The 21,280-nt window shown below is 43.1% G+C and overlaps 1 protein-coding gene across 3 annotated transcripts in view; it reads right to left on the bottom strand.

The window, feature by feature from the left end:
- LOC140191648 (protein AF-10-like) overlaps positions 1-21,280 on the bottom strand; it is a 290,386-nt gene that overhangs the window by 134,119 nt on the left and 134,987 nt on the right. For all 3 annotated transcript variants that reach the window (XM_072249244.1, XM_072249246.1, XM_072249245.1), the window contains one exon: positions 18,865-18,957. In XM_072249244.1, the coding sequence (XP_072105345.1) occupies positions 18,865-18,957 (93 nt within the window). The remainder of the gene's footprint in view (positions 1-18,864; positions 18,958-21,280) is intronic.

Raw genomic sequence — 21,280 nt, 5'->3', positions numbered from 1 at the left:
GTGTGTGTTACTTTAAAATGAAAAGGTGTGTCATAGGAAGAACTGGGATTCTGAAGATGGGGCAAGTATGCTGCATACAGATGGTACTTTCAAAACATAACACAATTTAAAGAAAAGTCAAAGTTGAAGGTATCGTCCCATACACAAGCACATGTACGTACAGTTACAATTCACAGATGCAATGAGAAACTTTCAGCAGGACCATGGGGAGGACAGCATTAGAGAGACAACATTCACAAGAAAAATATAAATTAAACATCAGTTATAAACATGTTTTACAAGAAAGAATAGATTTGGAACAAAATCAAGGCCATTGTAGTGGAAAATGGTCATAGTGTTGCTGCACTGAGGTAGTGATTAGGGTTGTGCAGGTTGTTTCAAGAGAAGTATATGTCCTTGACCGAGTCGTGTGGGACATCAGGTTTCTGTACCTCCTGCCTGATGGTAGCTGCAAGAAAATGGCATGGTGGGGATATTTGAATACAGATGTTGCCTTCCTGAGGTAGCGCCTCACGTGTATACTTTCAAAGAGCAAGTGTTGATGTACAACAAAACAATGAAAGTATTTGTCAGCAATCAGACAACGAATGGAATTTTTGTGCTTACTCACTTTGAAGGAAATGGGAATCCATGGTAAAACCAATGCTTATCACCCATCCCTAATAGCTCTTGAACTGAAGTTATATACTCTAAATGAATCCAAATTCATATCTGAAGTTGGGGTGTCTGGCAGATTTTCTCTAAGTTAGTGCAAAAAGAGCAAAACAATTGTGAAGTAGTATTCATGGGTTCATGGTCTGTTCAGAAATCTGATGGCGTGTTGGAAGCTGTTCTTAAAACATTAGTGTGCATCTTCAGGTTCCTGTACCCCCTCCCTGATGGCAGTAATGAGAAGTAGGCATGTCCTGGATGGTGACTGTCCTTAATAATAGATGCGGCCTTTTTATGGGATCAGCTTTCGATGGTGAGGAGGCTAGTGCCCATGATTGTGCTGAAGCTGGAGCTTGTAAGATTACAGTCCTGTGCATTAGTGCCTCCGCTCCAGACAGTGATGTAAACAGTTAAAAGGCTCTCCACTGTACATCTGTAGAAATTTGCTGGAGTCTTTGGTGACATACCAAATCTCCTCAAACTCCAAATGAAATATAGCTGCTAGCATGCCTTCTTCATTATTGCATCAATATACTGAGCCCAGGACAGATCTTCAAAGATATTGGCACCCAGGATGAGAAAGGTGTTAAAGGAGAGCACCACAGCGACTACATTATAGAAGAATACTACAAGGATTTCATGGGATATTCAGCCTCTTTAGGTGGTAAAGTGTAGCAGTTAGCGTAATGCTCCTATAGTGGCAACAGTCGTTGATTGGGGTTTAGTTCCTGCCACTGTTTGTAAGGTGGGTTTGCTCCACGTGTTCCGGTTTCGTCCTTCAGTCCAAAGATGCATGATTAGGGTTAGGGTTAGTGAGTTGTGGGCATGCTATGTTGGCACCAGAAGCATGACGACAGTTGTGGGCTGCCCCAGCACAATCCTCGCTGATTTGATTTCATGTAAATAATGCATTTCATTGTATGTTTTGATGTACCTATGACAAATAAAGCTAATCTTTAAATTAAAAACATGAGAAAATCTGCAGATGCTGGAAATCCAAAGCAACAGACACAAAATGCTGCAGGAACTCAGCAGGCCAGGCAGCATTTAGGAAAAGAGTAAACAGCTGGCATTTCAGGCCAAAACCCTTCATCAGGACAGGAAATCTTCATATATTTATATTTTTACTCTGCTTTTTCATTCTATGAAGTTAGGGCTCTTCAGTGAGGACCAAAGAACTGATTGTGGACAGCAGGAAAGTGAAATTGGAAGAAACCACAATGAGAGACCAATAGTTGGAATTGGTGAGCAATTTCAAGTTCCTGGGTGTCAACATCTCTGAAGATCTACCTTGGACCCAACATATGCATACAATCAATGAGAAGGCATGCCAATATCCATACTTCCATTAGGAATTTGAGGAGATTTGTGTCACCAAAGAATCTAGCAAAATTTCTACAGATGTATCATGGAGAACATTCTGACTGGTTGAATCACCATCTAGTATGGGTGGGGGGAGATGCATCTATGCACAGGATCAAAAAAGTTGCAGAGAGTTGTAAATTCAGCCAGCTCCATTATGGGCATAAGCCTCCCCATCATCAAGAATATCTTCAAAAATCAATCCCTCATGAAGGCAACATCCATCATTAAGGACTCTCGCCATCTGGGACACGCTTGCTTTTCATTACTATCATCATGGAGGAGGTACTGGACCCTGAATACCCACACTGAATATTTTTGGAATAGCTCCACCAGGAGATATCAAATGGTCCATGAATACTACCTTGCTATTCCTCTTTTGTACTATTTATTTTATATCTTTATTGTAATTTAAAGCCATTACTTTATGTTTTGCACTGCAGTGCTGCTACAAAACAACAAATGTCATGACATATGCCAGTGATAATAAACCTGATTTTGAGTTAGCTCCATGTTACTGACTTTCCCACTCACCCTTTACTTAACCAAAATACATCTGTCTTAGATTTAAGGGGAACATCTGGCCCATCATCGACTGCTATTTGAGAAAAATATTCCAAGCTTCTTCCTCCTTCTTCTCGTAGAATGTTTCTTGGTCACTCAAAGGAATGGCTTTAAATTTTAGACCACGTCCAGCTTTCCTCAATTCCCTATCTCCCTGAAGAGCTTCCCTCAATATCTTCAAGACATTTCAGAATCAAGGAGTGGTTATAGCATCGAAACCGGCCATCCAGTTCATCGATGACATTTAAAAGACATTTGGATATATACATGGATAGGAAATATTTAGAAAGGCACAGGCCAAATGGCTGGGGTCACCTGTCCAGTAAAGACACGGCCCAGAAGGCGGCAATGGGAAACCTTTCCTGTAGAAAAACTTCCCATGATCGCCCATGTCACGTGATATGCCACATAATGACAATGACAGGCCAAATGAGGTTAAATGCAGGAAGGAGAGAGAGTGGGGGGGGGGATCAACGGGAGAGGTGATGAGGAGGGAAGGAGGGAGAGCGGGAGAGGTTATGTGGAGGGACAGTGGGGGCAGTAGGAGATGCAACAAGGAGGGAGGAAGGGCAGGGGAAGCTGGAGGGGCATCAATGAAGGGGGAAGCGGAGAAGCCACAAGGAGGGAGGAGGAAGCGGGAAAGGCGACAAGCAGGAGGAAGGGAGTGGGGAATGGGAGAGGCAGCAAGAATGGGTAGACAGAGAGGCGATGGGATGGAGGGAGGTGAAGCAGGAGTGGTAAGGAGGAGGTTGGGAGGGTGGGGGAAGGGAGACAGTCAATGACAAGGGAGGGAGGGAAGACAGGGAAAGAGGGAGAGATGATGTGAAGAGAGGGAGGGTAGGGCAAGTGATTGTAGGGAGGACCAGTGAGGAGGGTGTAGAAGGGAGAGTGGGATGTGGGGTGGTCACCTTGGTTGGCATAGATGAGTTGAGCCAAAGTTTCTGTCTTGTATTTCTCTCTGACTCTGAACTTCATTCATAGTTTAACTCCCCCACCCTCTCCTCAGAGTTCTGCAAGCTTCGGAGCTGAATATCGGAGCTGAATCTGACCACTTCAGCTGAGAAATGGTCCAAATTCCAGGGAACATGAATGTAATTAAGAGGAGAAACAAGAGACCACAGATGCTGCAATCTGGAGCAACAAACTGCTGGAAGAAATCAGTGGGCCGAGCACCATCTTTTGGGAGGAATGGAATTGTTGACATTTAAGGTCGAGACCTGCAGCAAATTTGCTTAAACTAATTAAATCCTTCTTCATCATTTAACCTTTGGAGCCCAGAGACCTTTCTGGAAAAAAAAGCAGGCACGTCACAGCAGTATAGTGGTTAAGAGAAATGCTATTACCATGCCACCAACCTTTCCTGCTGCTGTCTATAAGGAGTTTGTACACCTGCACCATGACCATCTGGGTGTTAAACAAGTTCTCTAGTTTCCTCCCACATTCCAAAGACTTATGCCCAACTTGATCATGCCAATCAAGGTGCCTACATTATCAAGTCTCATTTGCCCATGTTTGACCCATATACTTTAAAATCTTTTCTATTCCTGCTATCTATACCATATTTCCTTTAATGGAGGCCAGCACCAATGACTCAGAGACCTGAGTTCAAATCCCACTGTGGTAACTACAGAATCTGAATTCAGTTAATAATTGGGAAATAAAAATAACATCTTTGGCAAAGATTTTTTTTCTTACGAGAGTTAGGAGCAGGAGGAGGGCATTGTGCCTTTGTGTCTGCTCTGTTATTATTCCCAATCCTGGTTGTTCATCCTCAGTTCCAGCTTTACACATCATGCTGACACAGGAACAAGGCTGACAGACAGTGCTGACCGAAGAACACTAGAACTTGGATGATCCAAGAAGATTTTTGACTTCTATAGTAGTTATATATTTTATTTAGAGATACAGAGTGGAATCCTTCGAGCCACACCACCCAGCAATCCCCGACAACCCCCCACTAACTCTAACCTAATCAAGGGACAATTTACAATGACCAATTAACCTACTAACCGGTACATCTTTGGACTGCAGGAGGACCAGAGCACCTGTAGAAAATGCAAGCATTGTATAGGGAGGACGTACAGAGTTCTTATAGAGGACGCTAGGATTGAATTCTGGACTCCAACGGGTCGAGCTGTAATAGTATTGTGCTCATCACTATGCTACCGTGGTGCAATACAATTATAGTGCCAGCGACTTGGGTTCAATTCCGTTGCTGTCTGTAAAAAACTGAATATCCTCCCCATGACTGCGTGGATTTCCTCATTCCAAAGACGTACGGATTAATTGGTCACATGAGTGTAATTGGGCAGCATGAGCCCATTGAGCCTCCATCTCTAAATAGATAATAATAAAAAAAAACACCGTTGTAAAATCTCATCCTGCTCCCTAACATTCATCTGGGAGGAAATCTGCCATCCTTGCCAGACACATCAACAAGGTTCACTCTTACTTGCTCTCAGAAATGGCTTAGCAAACTGCTTTGGTTCAAGGGCCTTTAGGGATGGGCTATAAAAGATGGCTTTAGCAATGATCCTCAGGTCCTTAAAGGTGTACAAGAGCACAGATTTTAGTCAACATAAATTATTAATTGTGTATTGCAATTTTTAAATACATTTGAAGTACGGAAGGTAGTCTCTTTGAACCTTGCAACTGTGCTGGGTCTCTTGAGAGCAGACTATGAATGAAGAGTAGACTATGAATGAAGAGCAGGCAATTAGCTCTCAGGTATGCCTAATCATTTAATAACATCATGACCAATGTTCCCTCTAATTTTCAGTAGTGTGCGCATAAATCTTATGTTATGCAAATTTTTTTCCTGTAACAAAAGTATGTGCGCAATGAATGCACACATGGCACAGTTTATGTAGGTTTACAAAATATTTGACATAAAACTGCACAGAATAACAGCAAAATAACATACATATTTAAGTCACTCAGTTATTTTTTCCCTCTCCTGTCTTTGGCATTTACCCATTCTTTGTAAACTCTATAGACAATTGATGGCTTTTGATTTTCATTGACATATCCAAATGACATTCACCTAAACGGTTTCTCAGCGTGTTTTTGAGTTGATTCATTAGGCTAAAACCTCGTTCACAGTCCGCAGTAGACACAAGAAAGGTTCCCCCAATGTCCATCAACTGTGCAAGGTCGCAAAACTGTTCATTTTGAAGTACAAATGCCACCAATTGAGCAAAGTTTGAAATCAGTTTGGATTTGATTTTTTCTTGCACAGAAAATTTGAAATCATTAAACTGTCTAACTATTACAGTATCTTCAGCTAGAAAATCATGATATTTTAGACACAGGGCATTAACTTGTTCATCACCAAATGTGAAGTCACAATCTGCAATTGCAGAGAAATCAAAAGCTGACCATTCTTGTACCTCATCTTCAGAAAACCTTTCTTCTAAATGAACACAAAGACTATTTATAAAAGTCAACAGCGAACTTGTATCTACTGTGACATTTTCTGCATGTTGTTGGCTTAGCAAAACTTTAACTTTATCACTCCACGAAACATTGTCTCCCAGATACTGCTTTCTAATCTTGTTAATTTTGCCTCGCGCAAAATGAAGTGAATCAATCGGTGTCAGGCCACTCTTTTGCAGAACCTTGCACAGTGCAGCCAGTTCATGAAAGACATCACTTAAAACCTGTAAAGCTACTTTATATGTGATGTTTATCAATTTCTTGTGACAGTATTTAGCCACAGGGTCATTTGACTGATCTTTTTCAATAAAAACTTAGTAAGCTATCTACAGGATTTGAAACAGATCTTTGTAGACTTTACGATATGAACACTGTCCGCCAAAGATGGCTGCCGCCGTGATGCAGCTGTACAAACCGGAACAGGAAAGGTGAGGTGACGTAAGTTAGTGACGTGCATTGTGGTATTTGAAAAACAGACTAACTAGTTAACAGAAACATTTAGCTAAAAGATTATTTTCAATAAGTATAATTATTAATTACATTATTTTAGGTAACTAATCTTTTGAGCGCACATTAATTTCCTTTGTGCGCTGGTTGAAAACTGCGTGTGCGCGCACACATGCGCACTGCTTAGAGGGAACATAGATCATGACCCATCTGACTGCATCCTTAAGCCCACAATCCCAACTACCTGTGATAAGCATTCACTACTTAGTATTATCAATAATCCACCTAGTTTTGCCTTAAGAATATTTAGACACCTCCTCATTCTGAAAGGAGAGTTTCAAAGACTCACCATTGCCTGAGAGAACAACTTTTGCCTTGTAAACAGAAGAGATTTTGCAGATGCTGGAAATTCAGAGCAACACACACAAAATGCTGGAGGAACTCAGCAGGTTAGGCAGCATCTATGGAAAGGAATAAAGAGTCTATGTTTCAGGTCATGAACCTTCATCATGATTCAGCCTGAAATTTTGACTCTTTATTCCTGTTTTCGCCTCAGCTCTGCTTTGAACGGCTGTCCATAACCAGTTTTCAAATCAGAAATGTGAACACAAACAAAGGTCCCACATGGCAGAAGATGCCTGAGGCCTGGCAGCAGCTGGCCAATCCAACCCGCTTGTTTGCGTACATAGTGTAAATACATCAGGTATTTGTAAGCAGGGAGAACCTGTACTTGCAGTTCCTGCAGTCTAGTCTTTTGAGAATTATGCATTAGAATGCCCAGCCTCATTGAGGTATTTGTCCTGTTTACCATGAATATTTCTCCAAAGCACTGCAATATTCCTCCCTCCCCTGGTTATTTATCCAATTCCCTTTTGAAAGTTACTTCTCTCAATCTTTCAGATAAGAACTATGAGGTTAAACTATCTGATCGCATGTCCTAGGACAGCTTGCACATAGAAGGTGTAGACGATTCAGCCTGTCATGCCTGCTATGGCTATTCTTTTCCCTACTGTTGCACAGCAGAATGGTAGCCCAGTGGTTATAGCAATGGTTTTGCCGTATCAGCGATCAGTAATCAGGGTTTTATTCCCACAACTGCCTGTAAGGAGTTTATATGTTCTCTCTGTGACAGCATGGGTTTCCTCTGGGTGCTCTGATTTCCTCCCATATTCCAAAGACATAAACTGAGGGTATGCTATCTGGTGCCATCTTCAATTGGAACCAACCAATAACACACAATTGCCCCCTCCACCCACTCTCCACTCTGCGTAACTCTTTTGTCCATGCATCCCTCTCCACTGATCTCCCACCTGGCACTGATCCCTGCAAGTGGGATAAATGCTAAACCTGCCCCTACACTTTCTCCCTCACCACAATTCAAGGCCCCAAACAGTCCTTTCAGATAAGGGAACACTTCACCTGCAAGTATATGGGGGTCATCTACTGTATCTGGTGCCCTGTATCAGCCTCCTCGAAATGTTGAGACGCAATGTAGATCAGGGGACTACTGCATCGAGCACCTTTGCTCCATCTGCTACAAAAGGCAAGATTGTTCAGTGGCCACACACTTTCATTCTACTTCCCATTCCCATTTTGACACGTCGGTTCATGGCCTCCTGTGTGGTCACAATGATGCCACACTCAGGTTGGAGGAGCAACACCTCATATTCTGTCTGGGTAGCCTTCAACCTGACGGCATGAACATCGATTTCCCAAACTTCCGGTAATTTCTTCCCCTCTCCCTCTTCTCTCTTTTACTTTTCCCCATTCTGGGTCCCCTCTTATCCCTTCTCTTCTCACCCACCTATCCTCCACCTCTGATGCTCCTCCTCCCTTTCTCCCATGGTCCACTGTCATCTCCTATCACATTCCTTCTTCTTCAGTCCTTTACCTTTTCCACCTATCACCACCCAGTTTCTCCCTACATGCCCCTCCCCACCCACCCACCTTCCCCTTCACCTGGTTTCATCAATCAATTACCAGCCCGTACTCCTTTCTTCCCCATTTTATTCTAGCTTCTGCTCCTTTCCTCGCTAGTCTTGATGAATGGTCTTGGTCCAAAACATTGACTGTCTGTTTTGACATAAGTAGAAAGGGGGAAGAAGTCCTGCAAGTGAGTGTAGGGAGTTGGGGAAGAGGCTGAAGACCAAGAGCAGGACTTCCTAGGTAGTAATCTCTGGATTACTGCCAGTAACATGTGCTAGTCAGGGCAGGGATAGAATGATAGTACAGATGAATGAGTGGTTGAGGAAATGGTGCAGGGGATAGGGATTCAGATTTCTGGATCATTGGGATCTTTTCTGGGGAAGGTATGACCTGTACAAAAAGGATGTGTTACACCTGAATCCAAGGGACCCCCCCGAATATCCTTGCAGGCAGGTTTGCTAGAGCTGTTGGGGAAGGTTTAGACTAAGTTAGCAGGGGAATGGTTGACAGTGATAAGTCTGAGGATGGAGCCGTTGGCATACAAGTCAATGCAGTGTGTAGTGAGATTGAGAATTGACAGGCAGACGATAGGGCAAAATTGTAGTCAGTGGGATGAGTTGAAGTGTAAAATGAGCGCAAAATCTAAAAAGGGTGATGAATACAGGATTGAAGGTGTTATATTTGAATGCATGCAGTATACTGAATAAAGTAGATGATCTTGTAGTGCAGTTAGAGATGGGCAAATATGACGTTGTGACCATCACTGAGTCGTGACTTGAAAGAAGATTGTAGTGAGAGCTTAACATCCAAGAATACAAAGGAACAGGCAGGTAGGCACAGGGGTTGGGGTGCTCTGTTGATGAAATCTAATCCTTAGAAAGAGCTGACATAGGATCAGAAGATGTAGAGTCCTTGTGGGTAGTGTTAATAAACTGTAAGGATAAAAAGACCCCGATGGGAGTTATATACAAGCTCCAGAACAGTAACCAGGATGTGGGGTATATATTACATGCCTTTTCTTTTTCCCATTGAAATAAGGGTAACGTTATGATAGTCATGAGGATTTTCAATATCCAGGTAGATTGGGAAAATTAGGTTGTTGTTGGATCCCAAAAGGGGATTTGTAGAATGCCTACAAGATGGCTTTTTAGAGCAACCTGTCGTTGAACCCACTAGGGGAAAACAATTCTGGATTGGGTGTTGTGTAATGAACCAGATTTGAGTAGGGAGCTTAATGTAAAGGAACCCTTAGGAGGCAGTGATCATATTATGATAAAATTCACCCTGCAGTATGAGAGAGAGAAGAGGGAATTACAGAGGCATGAGAGGAGAGCTGTCCAAAATTGATTGGATTGAGACACTATTAGGGATGACAGCAGAAAAGCAGTGACTGTAGATTCTGGAGGAAATTAGGAAGGTGCAGAATTGATACATCCTAAAGATGAAGAAAGAAGCATTCTAAAGGGAGGATAAGGCAACCGTGGCTGACAAGGGAAGTCAAAGACAGCATAAAAACAAAAGAGTGGGGAGATAATATAGCAAAAATGAGTGGGAAGTTAGAGGATTGGGAAGCTTTAAAAAGCAATAGAAGGTAACTAATAAAAAAATAAGGAGAGAAAAGATGAAATATGAAGGTAAGCTAGTCAATACAGGATCACAGAAGTTTTTCAGATATATAAAGAGTAAAAGAGAGCCAAGAATGGATATTGGACCGCAGGAAAATTACGCTGGAGAGGCAGAAATAGGGGACAAAGAAATGGCAGATGAATTAATAAGTACACATTTGTATTTTGATTCAGTTTTCACTGTGGAAAACACTAGCAGTATGTCTGAAGTTCGAGAATGTCAGGAAGCAGAAGGGAGTGTAGTTGCTATTACTAAGGAGAAGGTGCTTGGGAGGTTAAAAGGTCTGTAGGTAGATAAGTCACCTGGACCAGATGGACTACACCCCAGGGTTCTGAAAGAGGTAGCTGAAGAGATTACGAAGGCATTAGTGATGATCTTTAAAGAATTACTAGATTTTGGAATGGTTCTGGAGGATTGCAAAATTGCAAATGTCACTCTACTCTTAAGAATGGAGGGAGGCAGAAGAAAGGAAACTGTAAGCCAGGTAGTCTGACTTCAGTGGTTGGGAAAATGCTGGAGTCTATTATTAAGGATGAAGTTTTGGGGTACTTGAAGGCATGGTAAAGTAGGCCAAAAGCAGTATGGTTTCCTTCTGGGGAAATCTTGCCTAACAAATCTGTTGGAAATTTTTGAGTAATTAACAGGCAGGATAGGCAAGGAGTCACTGGATGTTCTTGACCTGAATTTACAGAAGGATTTTGACAAGGTGCCACACATGAGGCTGCTTAACAAGATAAGAGCCCATGGTATTACAGGAAAGATATGAGCATGGATAGGAGATCGGCTGACTGGCAGGAGGCAAAGTGTCAGAATAAAGGGGGTCCGTTTTAGTTGGCTGTCAGTGACTAGTGGTGTTCCGCAGGGGCTGGGATTGGGACCGATTCTTTTCATGTTATATGTCAATGATTTGGATAACGGAATTGTGGCCAGGTTTGCAGATGATACAAAAATAGGTTGAGGAGCATTTAGTCTTAAGGAAATAAGGAGTCTGCAGAAGGATTCGGACAGATTGACAGAATGGGCAAAGAAGTGGTAGATTGACTACAGTGTAGGGAAGTGTATGGTTGTGCACTTCGGTAGAAGGAATAACTGCATTCTCCCCATTTCCCATTTTCTAAATGGGGAGAAAATTCAAAAAGCTGAGGTGCAAAAGGACTTGGGAGTCCTTGTGCAGGATTCCCTAAATGTTAACTTGCAGGTTGAGTCTGTGGTGAGGAAGGAAAATGAAATGTTAGCATTCATTTCAAGAGGACTAGAATATAAGAGCAAGGATGTGATGTTGATGATTTATAAAGCACTGGTCAGACCGTATTTGGAGTATTTTGAGCAATTTTGGGCTCTTTATCTAAGAAAAGACACGCTGGCATTGGAGAGGGTCCAGAGGAGGTTCAAGAGAATGATTCCAGGAATGGAAGGGTTAACAGATGAGGAGTTTTTGATGGCTCTGGACCTGTACTCGCTGAAGTTTATAAGAATGAGGAGGGATCTCACTGAAACCTATAGAATATTGAAAGGCCTAAGTGGAGTGAATGAGGAGAGGATGTTTCCTATAGTGGGGGAGCCTAGGACCAGAGGGCACAAGACTCAGGATAGAGGAACACCTATTTTGAACAGGGATGAGAAGGAATTTCTTTAGCCAGAGGGTGGTGATTCTGTGTAATTCATTGCTATGGACGGCTGTGGAGCAAATCATTGAGCATAATTAAAGTGGAGGTTGATAGGTTCTTGGTTAGTCAGAGTGCAAAAGATTATGGGGACAAGGCAGGAGAATGTGGTTGAGAGGGATAAGATATCAGTCATGATGGAATGTTGGAGCTGACTCGATGTCTTACGGTCTTATTCACACTTGCAGGCTGCCCCCAGCAGAACCTCTGGCTGTGTTGGTTATTTTCACAAACGACATTTTTCACTGTTTGCTTTGATATTTTAATGTACTTGTGTCAAATTAAGCTAATTTTTAATCTTTAACCTTATATTTCCTTATTGTGAGATGTTTGCATATGCATCAACCAAGCTTAAGACAATAGGGTGGTGTTAATTACTCTGCATCAACTATAGGTTTAAGGAAATTGTCCCATTTGCACTATTATAACATTATGAATATTGTGGAAGTTCAGGGAAGTCTACAATTAGTTTGTCCCAGCAAAGGTATTTCAACATTCAGAGGTGTCTCCCACTGTACATATGTAATTCAAAGGAAGCATTGTCAGCCCAAAATACTGAAGTAAATGATGTCTTTGTTACAATTGAAACTGTATTGAATCACCTATTCATTTTAAGGGTATAAAAATGTGATGTACTTCTGAGTTTGTGAGACTTTCTCAAGCCTTTCGCCCGGGAGGAACACTTGAAAGAATTTTAAGGTCTCAGGGAACCACGGTGTTAAAAATATTATATCTACAGTTCAAGGTACATTAGTGTGATCAGTAAGTTTAGATAGAATAATACAAAAATAATTGTCAATGCTCTTTTGAGCAGAGATTGAATTTTTAGCCAACCTTCCTTGGGGGAAAAAAGCATAGCTAGGCTTAGCTTAACTTTCTTGAAATTAATCTTTCTTTCCCTTCCATAATTTTTAAAAACTCAGTTTTTAAAACGGCAAACATAATAAACTTCTGTTAAAGAACTGGCTTACGCCAAAGTGGGATTTATTTTTTTTAAAGGTAGGCTCAGTAGATTTAATTTAAATAAAGGCTGTAAATTGATTTTCATTAATGCTATTTACAACATGAAAATTTATTTGCAATGTTGAAGCAGTATGTATGTTGTGACAACATCAGGATTTTCTTCTCTTACAACAGAAATGAAACCTCTCATGGAACCAACCACTGATGGGGTACCAACAGTACAGATGCCAACAGACATTTTCTTTCCAGAAATGAAGACCAAGCATTAAATATATCTTGGCCTTTGTTTGTTTTGGGCAGCTCTTTGCAACAGAAAAAGTTTTCTTGAATTTCACCATCATTTACAAATCTTAAAACTGCTACAACATGACGTTTATTGGTGAAATCTGTTGAATCATCAACTTGGATAGAGAAGCTGTTGTTTTTCAGTTTATCACACAAGACCGCTTCAGCATCATGTGACATGCTGTCAATACGTCGACTTATTGTACTGTTTCAGAATGAAACCTTTCCAATGTCACATACTGCATTTTGTCCTAGCATTTTACCCACTGTAATTTTATATAGTAGCACTATTAGGTTCTCACCAATTGTATGACTTTTCCTTTTCTAGGTAACGAGTTCCGCTACTTGTTTCCTGTCCTTTTTATTAACAAGAGTTTTACTGTTTGTTTTGAGATTCCAATCCCCATTTAGAATAATCTGTGATTTGTATTTAAGTATCTTCAATTTTGCGGGAGGCTTTGTTGCATGTGTAAGTTGTTTGCCACAGACTAGGCAATTTGGAATAGGACAACTTGGATCATCAGCCCATGTCAAACTCTTTGATAAGTAGCTCTTATTGTAAAGATGGACTGTATAAGAACAGTGTAATAGGAATGGTATAATAAATAACTAAACGAGAAAACTTCAAAAAATATGAAAACTTCCATGATTCAATTCATTTCTAACCTACACAATCCACCTTTTGCAACATTTACAACAGCAAAGTGGCAGCACACTTAAAAGTTGCTGGTGAACGCAGCAGGCCAGGCAGCATCTCTAGGAAGGGTACAGTTGACGTTTTGGGCCGAGACCCTTCATCGGGACTAACTGAAGGAAGAGTTAGTAAGAGATTTGAAAGTGGGAGGGGGAGGGGGAGATCCAAAATGATAGGAGAAGACAGGAGGGGGAGGGATGGAGCCAAGAGCTGGACAGGTGATTGGCAAAGGGGATACGAGAGGATCATGGGACAGGAGGCCCAGGGAGAAGGAAAAGGTGGGGGCGGGGGGGGGGGGGAACCCAGAGGATGGACAAGGGGTATAGTCAGAGAGACAGAGGAAGAAAAAGGAGAGAGAGAGAGAGAGAGAGAGAGAGAGAAAGAATGTGTGTATATAAATAAATAACGGATGGGGTACGAGGGGGAGGTGGGCATGAGCGGAAGTTAGAGAAGTCAATGTTCATGCCATCAGGTTGGAGGCTACCCAGACGGAATATAAAGTGTTGTTCCTCCAACCCGAGTGTGGCTTCACCTTTACAGTAGAGGAGGCCGTGGATAGACATATCAGAATGGGAATGGGATGTGGAATTAAAATGTGTGGCCACTGGGAGATCCTGCTTTCTCTGGCGGACAGAGCGCAGGTGTTCAGTGAAACGATCTCCCAGTCTGCGTCCGGTCTCGCCAATATATAGAAGGCCACATCGGGAGCACCGGACGCAGTATATCACCCCAGCCGACTCACAGGTGAAGTGTCGCCTCACCTGGAAGAACTGTCTGGGGCCCTGAATGGTGGTAAGGGAGGAAGTGTAAGGGCATGTGTAGCACTTGTTCTGCTTACAAGGATAAGTGCCAGGACGGAGATCAGTGGGGAGGGATGGGGGGGACGAATGGACAAGGGAGTCGCGTAGGGAGCGATCCCTGCGGAAAGCAGAGAGTGGGGGAGAGGGAAAGATGTGCTTAGTGGTGGGATCCCGTTGGAGGTGGCGAAAGTTACGGAGAATAATATGTTGGACCCGGAGGCTGGTGGGGTAGTAGGTGAGGACCAGGGGAACCCTATTCCTAGTGGGGTGGCGGGAGGATGGAGTGAGAGCAAATGTGCGTGAAATGGGGGAGATGTGTTTGAGAGCAGAGTTGATGGTGGAGGAAGGGAAGCCCCTTTCTTTAAAAACGGAGGACATCTCCCTCGTCCTGGAATGAAAAGCCTCATCCTGAGAGCAGATGCAGCGGAGACAGAGGAATTGCGAGAAGGGGATGGCATTTTCACAAGAGACAGGGTGAGAAGAGGAATAGTCCAGATAGCTGTGAGAGTCAGTAGGCTTATAGTAGACAACAGCAGATAAGCTGTCTCCAGAGATAGAGACAGAAAGATCTAGAAAGGGGAGGGAGGTGTCGGAAATGGACCAGGTAAGCCTAGGGCAGGGTGAAAGTTGGAAGCAAAGTTAATGAAGTCAACAAGATCAGCATGCGTGCAGGAAGCAGCGCCAATGCAGTCGTCGATGTGGCAAAGTGGCAGTCCAGCAGCTCAGTCGTGGCGTGTAAAAACTCCTTCTTTAGAATGAAAATTTCTCTCCAATTTTCTACTGCACTGTCACTGGCAGTTTGTTTGCTCCCATAAGTCAGTTGGTCAGTCGCCAATTATCTGACTGCCGTCCTCCCCTCCATGCAATACAGCACTCACCAATTATCAACAGCCTCTCCTATCCCACGTCAAAAATTGAGAATGGACTCAACAAAATAAACATGGTTGTACTGCGCACTGCCACACTGGGCTGAGAGGTCTCTAACGAGATTGCTAAGGGGGCTGCTCAGTCACTGCCCACCACTGCAAGCGCTAGCAAATTCAAAAAAACAATGTTTATTTCAAACGCCAGTTGAGAAATTCTGCTCCAATGTGAGCATCTCCATAAGGATGTCTGCTTGTTGTGATGAATAAAGACTTCTATATCACCAACTTCAGTCTCTTTCTGGTTATTTCGAACACAGTCACAACAATGCGAAAGCACAGCATAACAATTAGGTTCACAAGGTTACTTATACTTCACATGAGCCACCTTCCAATTTCCCCTTATCAACATTCCAAAAATTCCTTTCTCTTTAAAATCCTTCACATGGAAATAAGTTCCCTGCACCTATTGTTAAATACTCTATGAGATCAAACATCAAACTAACTTCCAGTCAAAGTTAAAAGTAAATCTATTAGCAAAATACGTACATATTACATAAGAACATAAGAAATAGGAGCAGGAGTAGGCCATCTGGCTCATCGAGCCTGCTCCACCATTTAATAAGATAGTTGCTGATCTGGCCATGGACTCATCTCCACCTACCTGCCTTTTCCCCATAACACTTAATTTCCCTACTATGCAAAAATTTATCCAACCTTGTCTTAAATATATTTACTGAGGTAGCCTCCATTGCTTCATTGGGCAGAGAATTCCACAGATTCACCACCCTATGGGAAAAGCAGTTCCTCTTCATCTCCGTCCTAAATCTACTCCCCCGAATATTGAGTCTTTGTTCCCTAGTTCTAGTCTCACCTACCGGTGGAAACATCTTTCCTGCCTCTATCTTATGTTTCTATAAGATCTACTCTCATTCTTCTGAATTCAAGCGAGTACAGTCCCAGACGACTCAACCTCTCCTCATAGTCTAACCCCTCTCATCTCTGGAATCAACCTGGTGAACCTCCTCTGCACCACCTCCAAAGCCAGTATATCCTTCCTCAAGTAAAGAGACCAGAACTGCACGCAGTACTCCAGGTGCGGCCTCACCAGTTCCCTGTACAGTTGTAGCATAACCACCTGCTCTTAAATTCAATCCCTCTAGGGATTGTTGGCCCTCTAGGCCAACATTTCATTTGCCTTCTTGATAGCCTGCTGCACCTGCAAATCAACCTTTTGTGATTCATGCACAAGCACTCCCAAGTCCCTCTGCACAGCAGCATGCTGCCATTTTTTACCATTTAAATAATAATCTGCTCTTTCATTTTCCTTCCGAAGTGGATGACCTCACATTTACCAACATTGAACTCCATCTGCCAGACCCTTGCCCACTCACTTAACCTATCTATATCTCTCTGCAGACTCTCCGTATCTTCTGAACAATTTGCTTTTCCACTCAATTTAGTATCATCAGCAAACTTAGATACACTACACTCGATCCCCTCTTCCAGATCATTAATGTGTATCGTGAACAGTTGTGGGCCCAGCACTGATCCCTGCAGCACACCGCTCACCACTGATTGCCAACCTGAGAAACACCCATGTATCCCAACTCTCTGCTTTCTATTTGTTAGCCAATCCTCTGTCCATGCTCATACATCACCCCCAACTCTGTGCATCCTTATCTTATGGAAGCCTTTTTTGTGGAACCTTATCAAGCGCCTTCTGGAAATCCAAGTAAATAACGTCCATCTGTCTGCCTCTATCCACTGTGCTTGTTATATCCTCAAAGAACTCCAGTAAGTTTGTTGCAGGACTTGCTTTGTGTCTGTCTGATGGATTGATTTCTTTCCAGATGCTTTGCTATTTCTTATTTAATGATAGCTTCAAGCTATCAATAAAGAAGAAATATAACCATTATTTATTTTTATTTAAAGATACAGCACAGTAACCGACCCTTCCAGCCCAATGAGCCCGTGCTGCCCAATTGCACCCATATGACTAACTAACCTACTATTCTGTATATCTTTGGAATGTGGGAGAAAACCAGAACACTGAGATGAAACCCACACGGTCATGGAAAAAATGTACGGAGAATGTAGGATGAGAGTGTGTCCGTGAGTTGGGCAGTGGCGGCAGTGCATTCAGACAGGGTGTACATGTGTGCCAGATAGGAGCAGGGCGTTAAGAAGTCTACAGCCTGAGGGAAGTCACATCATTCTGTCCACAATTTGCCACCATTCTTAAGCGAGAGAAATGAGGTTTTACAAGCAAAGGGAGAACAGAAGTGAAGGAGCAGGTTCAGCAGTGGAGTGGGGATGCTTGGGATCAGAATCATGAACATTTGCTCAGTGGGACATCATTGTGGGTGGCGTACAATTTGGGGTGTCTCATTAGAACACCACTGGGATCATAAGACCAGTCTTGGGATATGTTCATTGGCACCCTGTCCAGGCACAACTCACTGGGACCAGCTCAATCTGGTACTGCCTGGGGCTGTGACATTGTTGGGGGTGGTTCACTAAGATATTACTGGAATCACCTTATTGGGATATCACCAGTCTACCAGTAGGTGCCTGCTGTAATGAAGGAATGAGAAGAAATACTTTGATATGCCGAATGTGACTCCACAAGGAACCCATTTGGCACGGGTACACATGAACACCTTCGCTCCATCTGTCACAATAGCTGGAATTTCCTGGTCACCACCCATTTTAATTCTATTCCCCAGTCCCATTCTGACATGTTGGTTCACGGCCTCCTCTACTGCCAAGATGTGGCCACTTGCAGGTTAGAGGAGTAATACCTCATATCCATTCGGGGAGCCTCCAACCTGGCAGCATGAACATTAATTTCACTAACTTTCAGTAATTTCTCCCTCCTCCCCCTTCACTTTTTCTTTCCATTCCATTCCCCGTCCTGGCTCCCTCTTACCCCTTACTTCTCCTCAGCTTCCCATCTCCCATGGTCTACTCCTCTCCTATCAGATTCCTCCTTCTTCAGCCCTTTGTTTACCTTTTCTACCATCACCCCTCTCCACCTCCCACCGACCTTCCCCCTCATCTTGTTTCACCTACCACCTGCTAGCTTGTACTCCTTCCCCTCCCCCCACCTTCTTATCCTGGCTTCTGTCCCCCTCCTTTCCAGTCCTAAATGAAGGATCTCAGCCTGAAACATCAACTGTTTATTCCCCCTCCATAGATGCTGCCTGACCTGCTGTGTTCCTCCAGCATTTCAGAGTAACACATAGAAAATGCTGGAGGACAGGTCAGACAGCGTCTTTGGAGAGGAAAAAAAGAGCCAACATTTTGGAATGAGATCCTTCATCAGGATTCCAGCATTTTGTGCATGTGGCACAGGTACACAAAGGGTTGGGGGAACAGCTGTAAAACAGGAGCAGGACAAAGAGCTTGACTGAAAGCCTGAGCAGCCAAAATCACAAACTGACAAGACCTCAGAATCTGAGCACCAGGTGTGTAAACTCTAGTGCACTGAGCTGATAATCAGAAACAAATCTTCGTTTGAGCTGGGCTTAAATATTATGGGCCTGAAGGCAGCTTAATTATAACTGTCAGTATCCACTCACCTTCTCTGTTACAGAGACTGAGCTAACAACCGTGCTTAGGGACTCTGTGGCTTTCTTTACTTTCTGCTTTGGCCTCTCCCTGTCTTTACGGCTCTGTAAAACATGAAAAAAAATAAGAAATAAAATTTCTCATTGAGAAAGGGGTGGCTGGAAATACTCAGCAGGTCAGTCAGCATCTGTGGAGAGAGAAACTGAGTCAACATTTCATGTCCATGACCTTTTATCAGAATTCTAAATCGTCCAGTGTGCCGGCTGCTTTGGTATTACTTAGATTCAGATTCGGGTTATTTTTTAAAAATATGTAGATTGAAACATACAGTGAAATGTGTCATCTGCGTTAACAACCAATACACCTGAGAATGTGCAAGCAAACCACAAGTGTTACCACACATTCTGGCCAACACAGCATGCCCACAATGCTATCATGACACATTCAAACTATTGAATCCATATCTTACATGTGCTGCAGCACAGCACTACGAAATCCACTGTGTTCACTCACCTAGACATCACACCTCCCAAATCTGTGAACTCAATTAACAAGGGCAAGGGCAAGTAGACACACTAAAACACCACCATTTGCAGCTTCTCCTGCTCACTACACACCATCCTTACTTAGAAATATAATCACCATAACTGTACTGTCATCCAGTATAAATTCTGGAAATTTTGAATATCCCAACCCCCACCAAAAACCCTGTGGGAGCAGCTTATGTCATTGTGTTGCCTGTTCCAGCCACTCAGGGGAGAAGGTGCTGGAGGCAGCATGGGAGAGAACAGAGGCATGGGTAGCATGCTGGAAATCTGTGCTGGGTTGGTGGTTGGCCCTTGCAAGCTGGCTCTCCCACTAGTGCTTCCCTCCAGTGTCCACTCCCTGGAAGACATTGGATTGCTTTTGTCTGCAGCTGTGAGAGATGAAGAACTGCTGCATGCTTATTCTTACGGAAACATGGCTCCAGGACATCCTGTGCAATATCAATCTTCAGGCCATTCCACTCAGGGTCTTGTGCTAATATTACTTTTATGACTGTATGTGCTAGATTGTAACTATATGTGCTGTGTGTGACTGTACATACTGTGTTTTACAACTTGGCCCCAGAGAAACGCTGTTTCACTTAGCTGTATACACGTGTATGGTTGAATGACAATTAAACTTGAACTTTTACCAGAAGGACTGCAGAGGCTCAAGGAAACCATCAACACCTTCTTACAAGCAAGTAGGAAGGAGAATTAGATGCCACGATTGGCAGTGACATCCGGGTCCCAAAAAATGTATGTGAAAGATGAAAGAATATTGGCTTCATGAACCAAAGTATTGACTATAGGAGTTGGACACAGGAATCTACCCAACGTAGATTGGGAGACCGCTTTGTTGAGCATCTTTGTTCCATCCACCACAAAAGGCAGGATCTCCCAATGGCCACCCATTTCAATTCTACTTTTCATTCCCATTCCGACATGTCAGTCCATGGCCTCTTCTATTGTTGCGATGAGGCCACGCAGATTGAAGGAGCAACACCTTATATTCCGCCTGGGTAGCCTCCAATCTGATGGCACGAATTTCGTTTCTCGAACTTCTGGTAATTACACCCCTCCTCTCTTTGACCATACCCAATTCTTCTTTCACCTCCCTATGGTGCTCCTCCCCTTTCCCTTTCTTCCATGGCCTTCTGTCCTCTCCTATCAGATTCCTCCTTCTCCAGCCCTCCCCTCCCCCTACCTTCTTATTCTGACTTCTTTCTCCTTCCTTTCCAGTCCTGATGAAGGGTCTCGGCCCGAAACATCGACTGTTTATTCCCATCCATAGATTCTGCCTGACTTGCTGAACTCCTCCAGCACATTGTGCTTATTGCTCTTGATTTCCAGCATCTGCAGTACCTCTTGTGTCTAGGAGTTGGAGGTTATGATGAAGGTGCCCAAGAACCTGGCGAGGCCTAATTTGGAGTATTGTGTGCAGTTCTGGTCACCTACCTACAGGAAATATGTCCATAAGATTGAAAGAGCACAAAGAAAATTTACTAGGATGTTGCTGGGACTGGAGGACCTGAGTTATAAGGAAAGACTGAATAGGCTAGGACTTTATTCCCTGAAGCACAGGAGGAGAGAAGATTTGATAGAGGTATACAAAATTATGAGGGATATAGATATTAAATGCAAACAGGCTTTTTCCAGAGGTTGGGTGAGACTACGACCAGAGGTCATGGGTTAAGGGTGAACTATTTAAGGGGAACATGAGAGGGAACTTCTTCACTTAGATGGTGGAGAGTGTGTGGGACAAACCGCCAACAAAAATGGTGGATGTGGGTTCGATTTCAACATTTAAGAGAAGTTTGTTAAGTACATGGATGGGAGGATTATGGAGGGCTGTAATCCAGGTGCAGGTCGATGGGACTTGGCAGAATAATAGTTCGGCACA

This window comes from Mobula birostris, chromosome X, assembly GCF_030028105.1.
Source record: "Mobula birostris isolate sMobBir1 chromosome X, sMobBir1.hap1, whole genome shotgun sequence".
Classification (NCBI taxonomy): domain Eukaryota; kingdom Metazoa; phylum Chordata; class Chondrichthyes; order Myliobatiformes; family Myliobatidae; genus Mobula; species Mobula birostris.
This window is presented reverse-complemented; position numbering and strand designations above follow the sequence as displayed.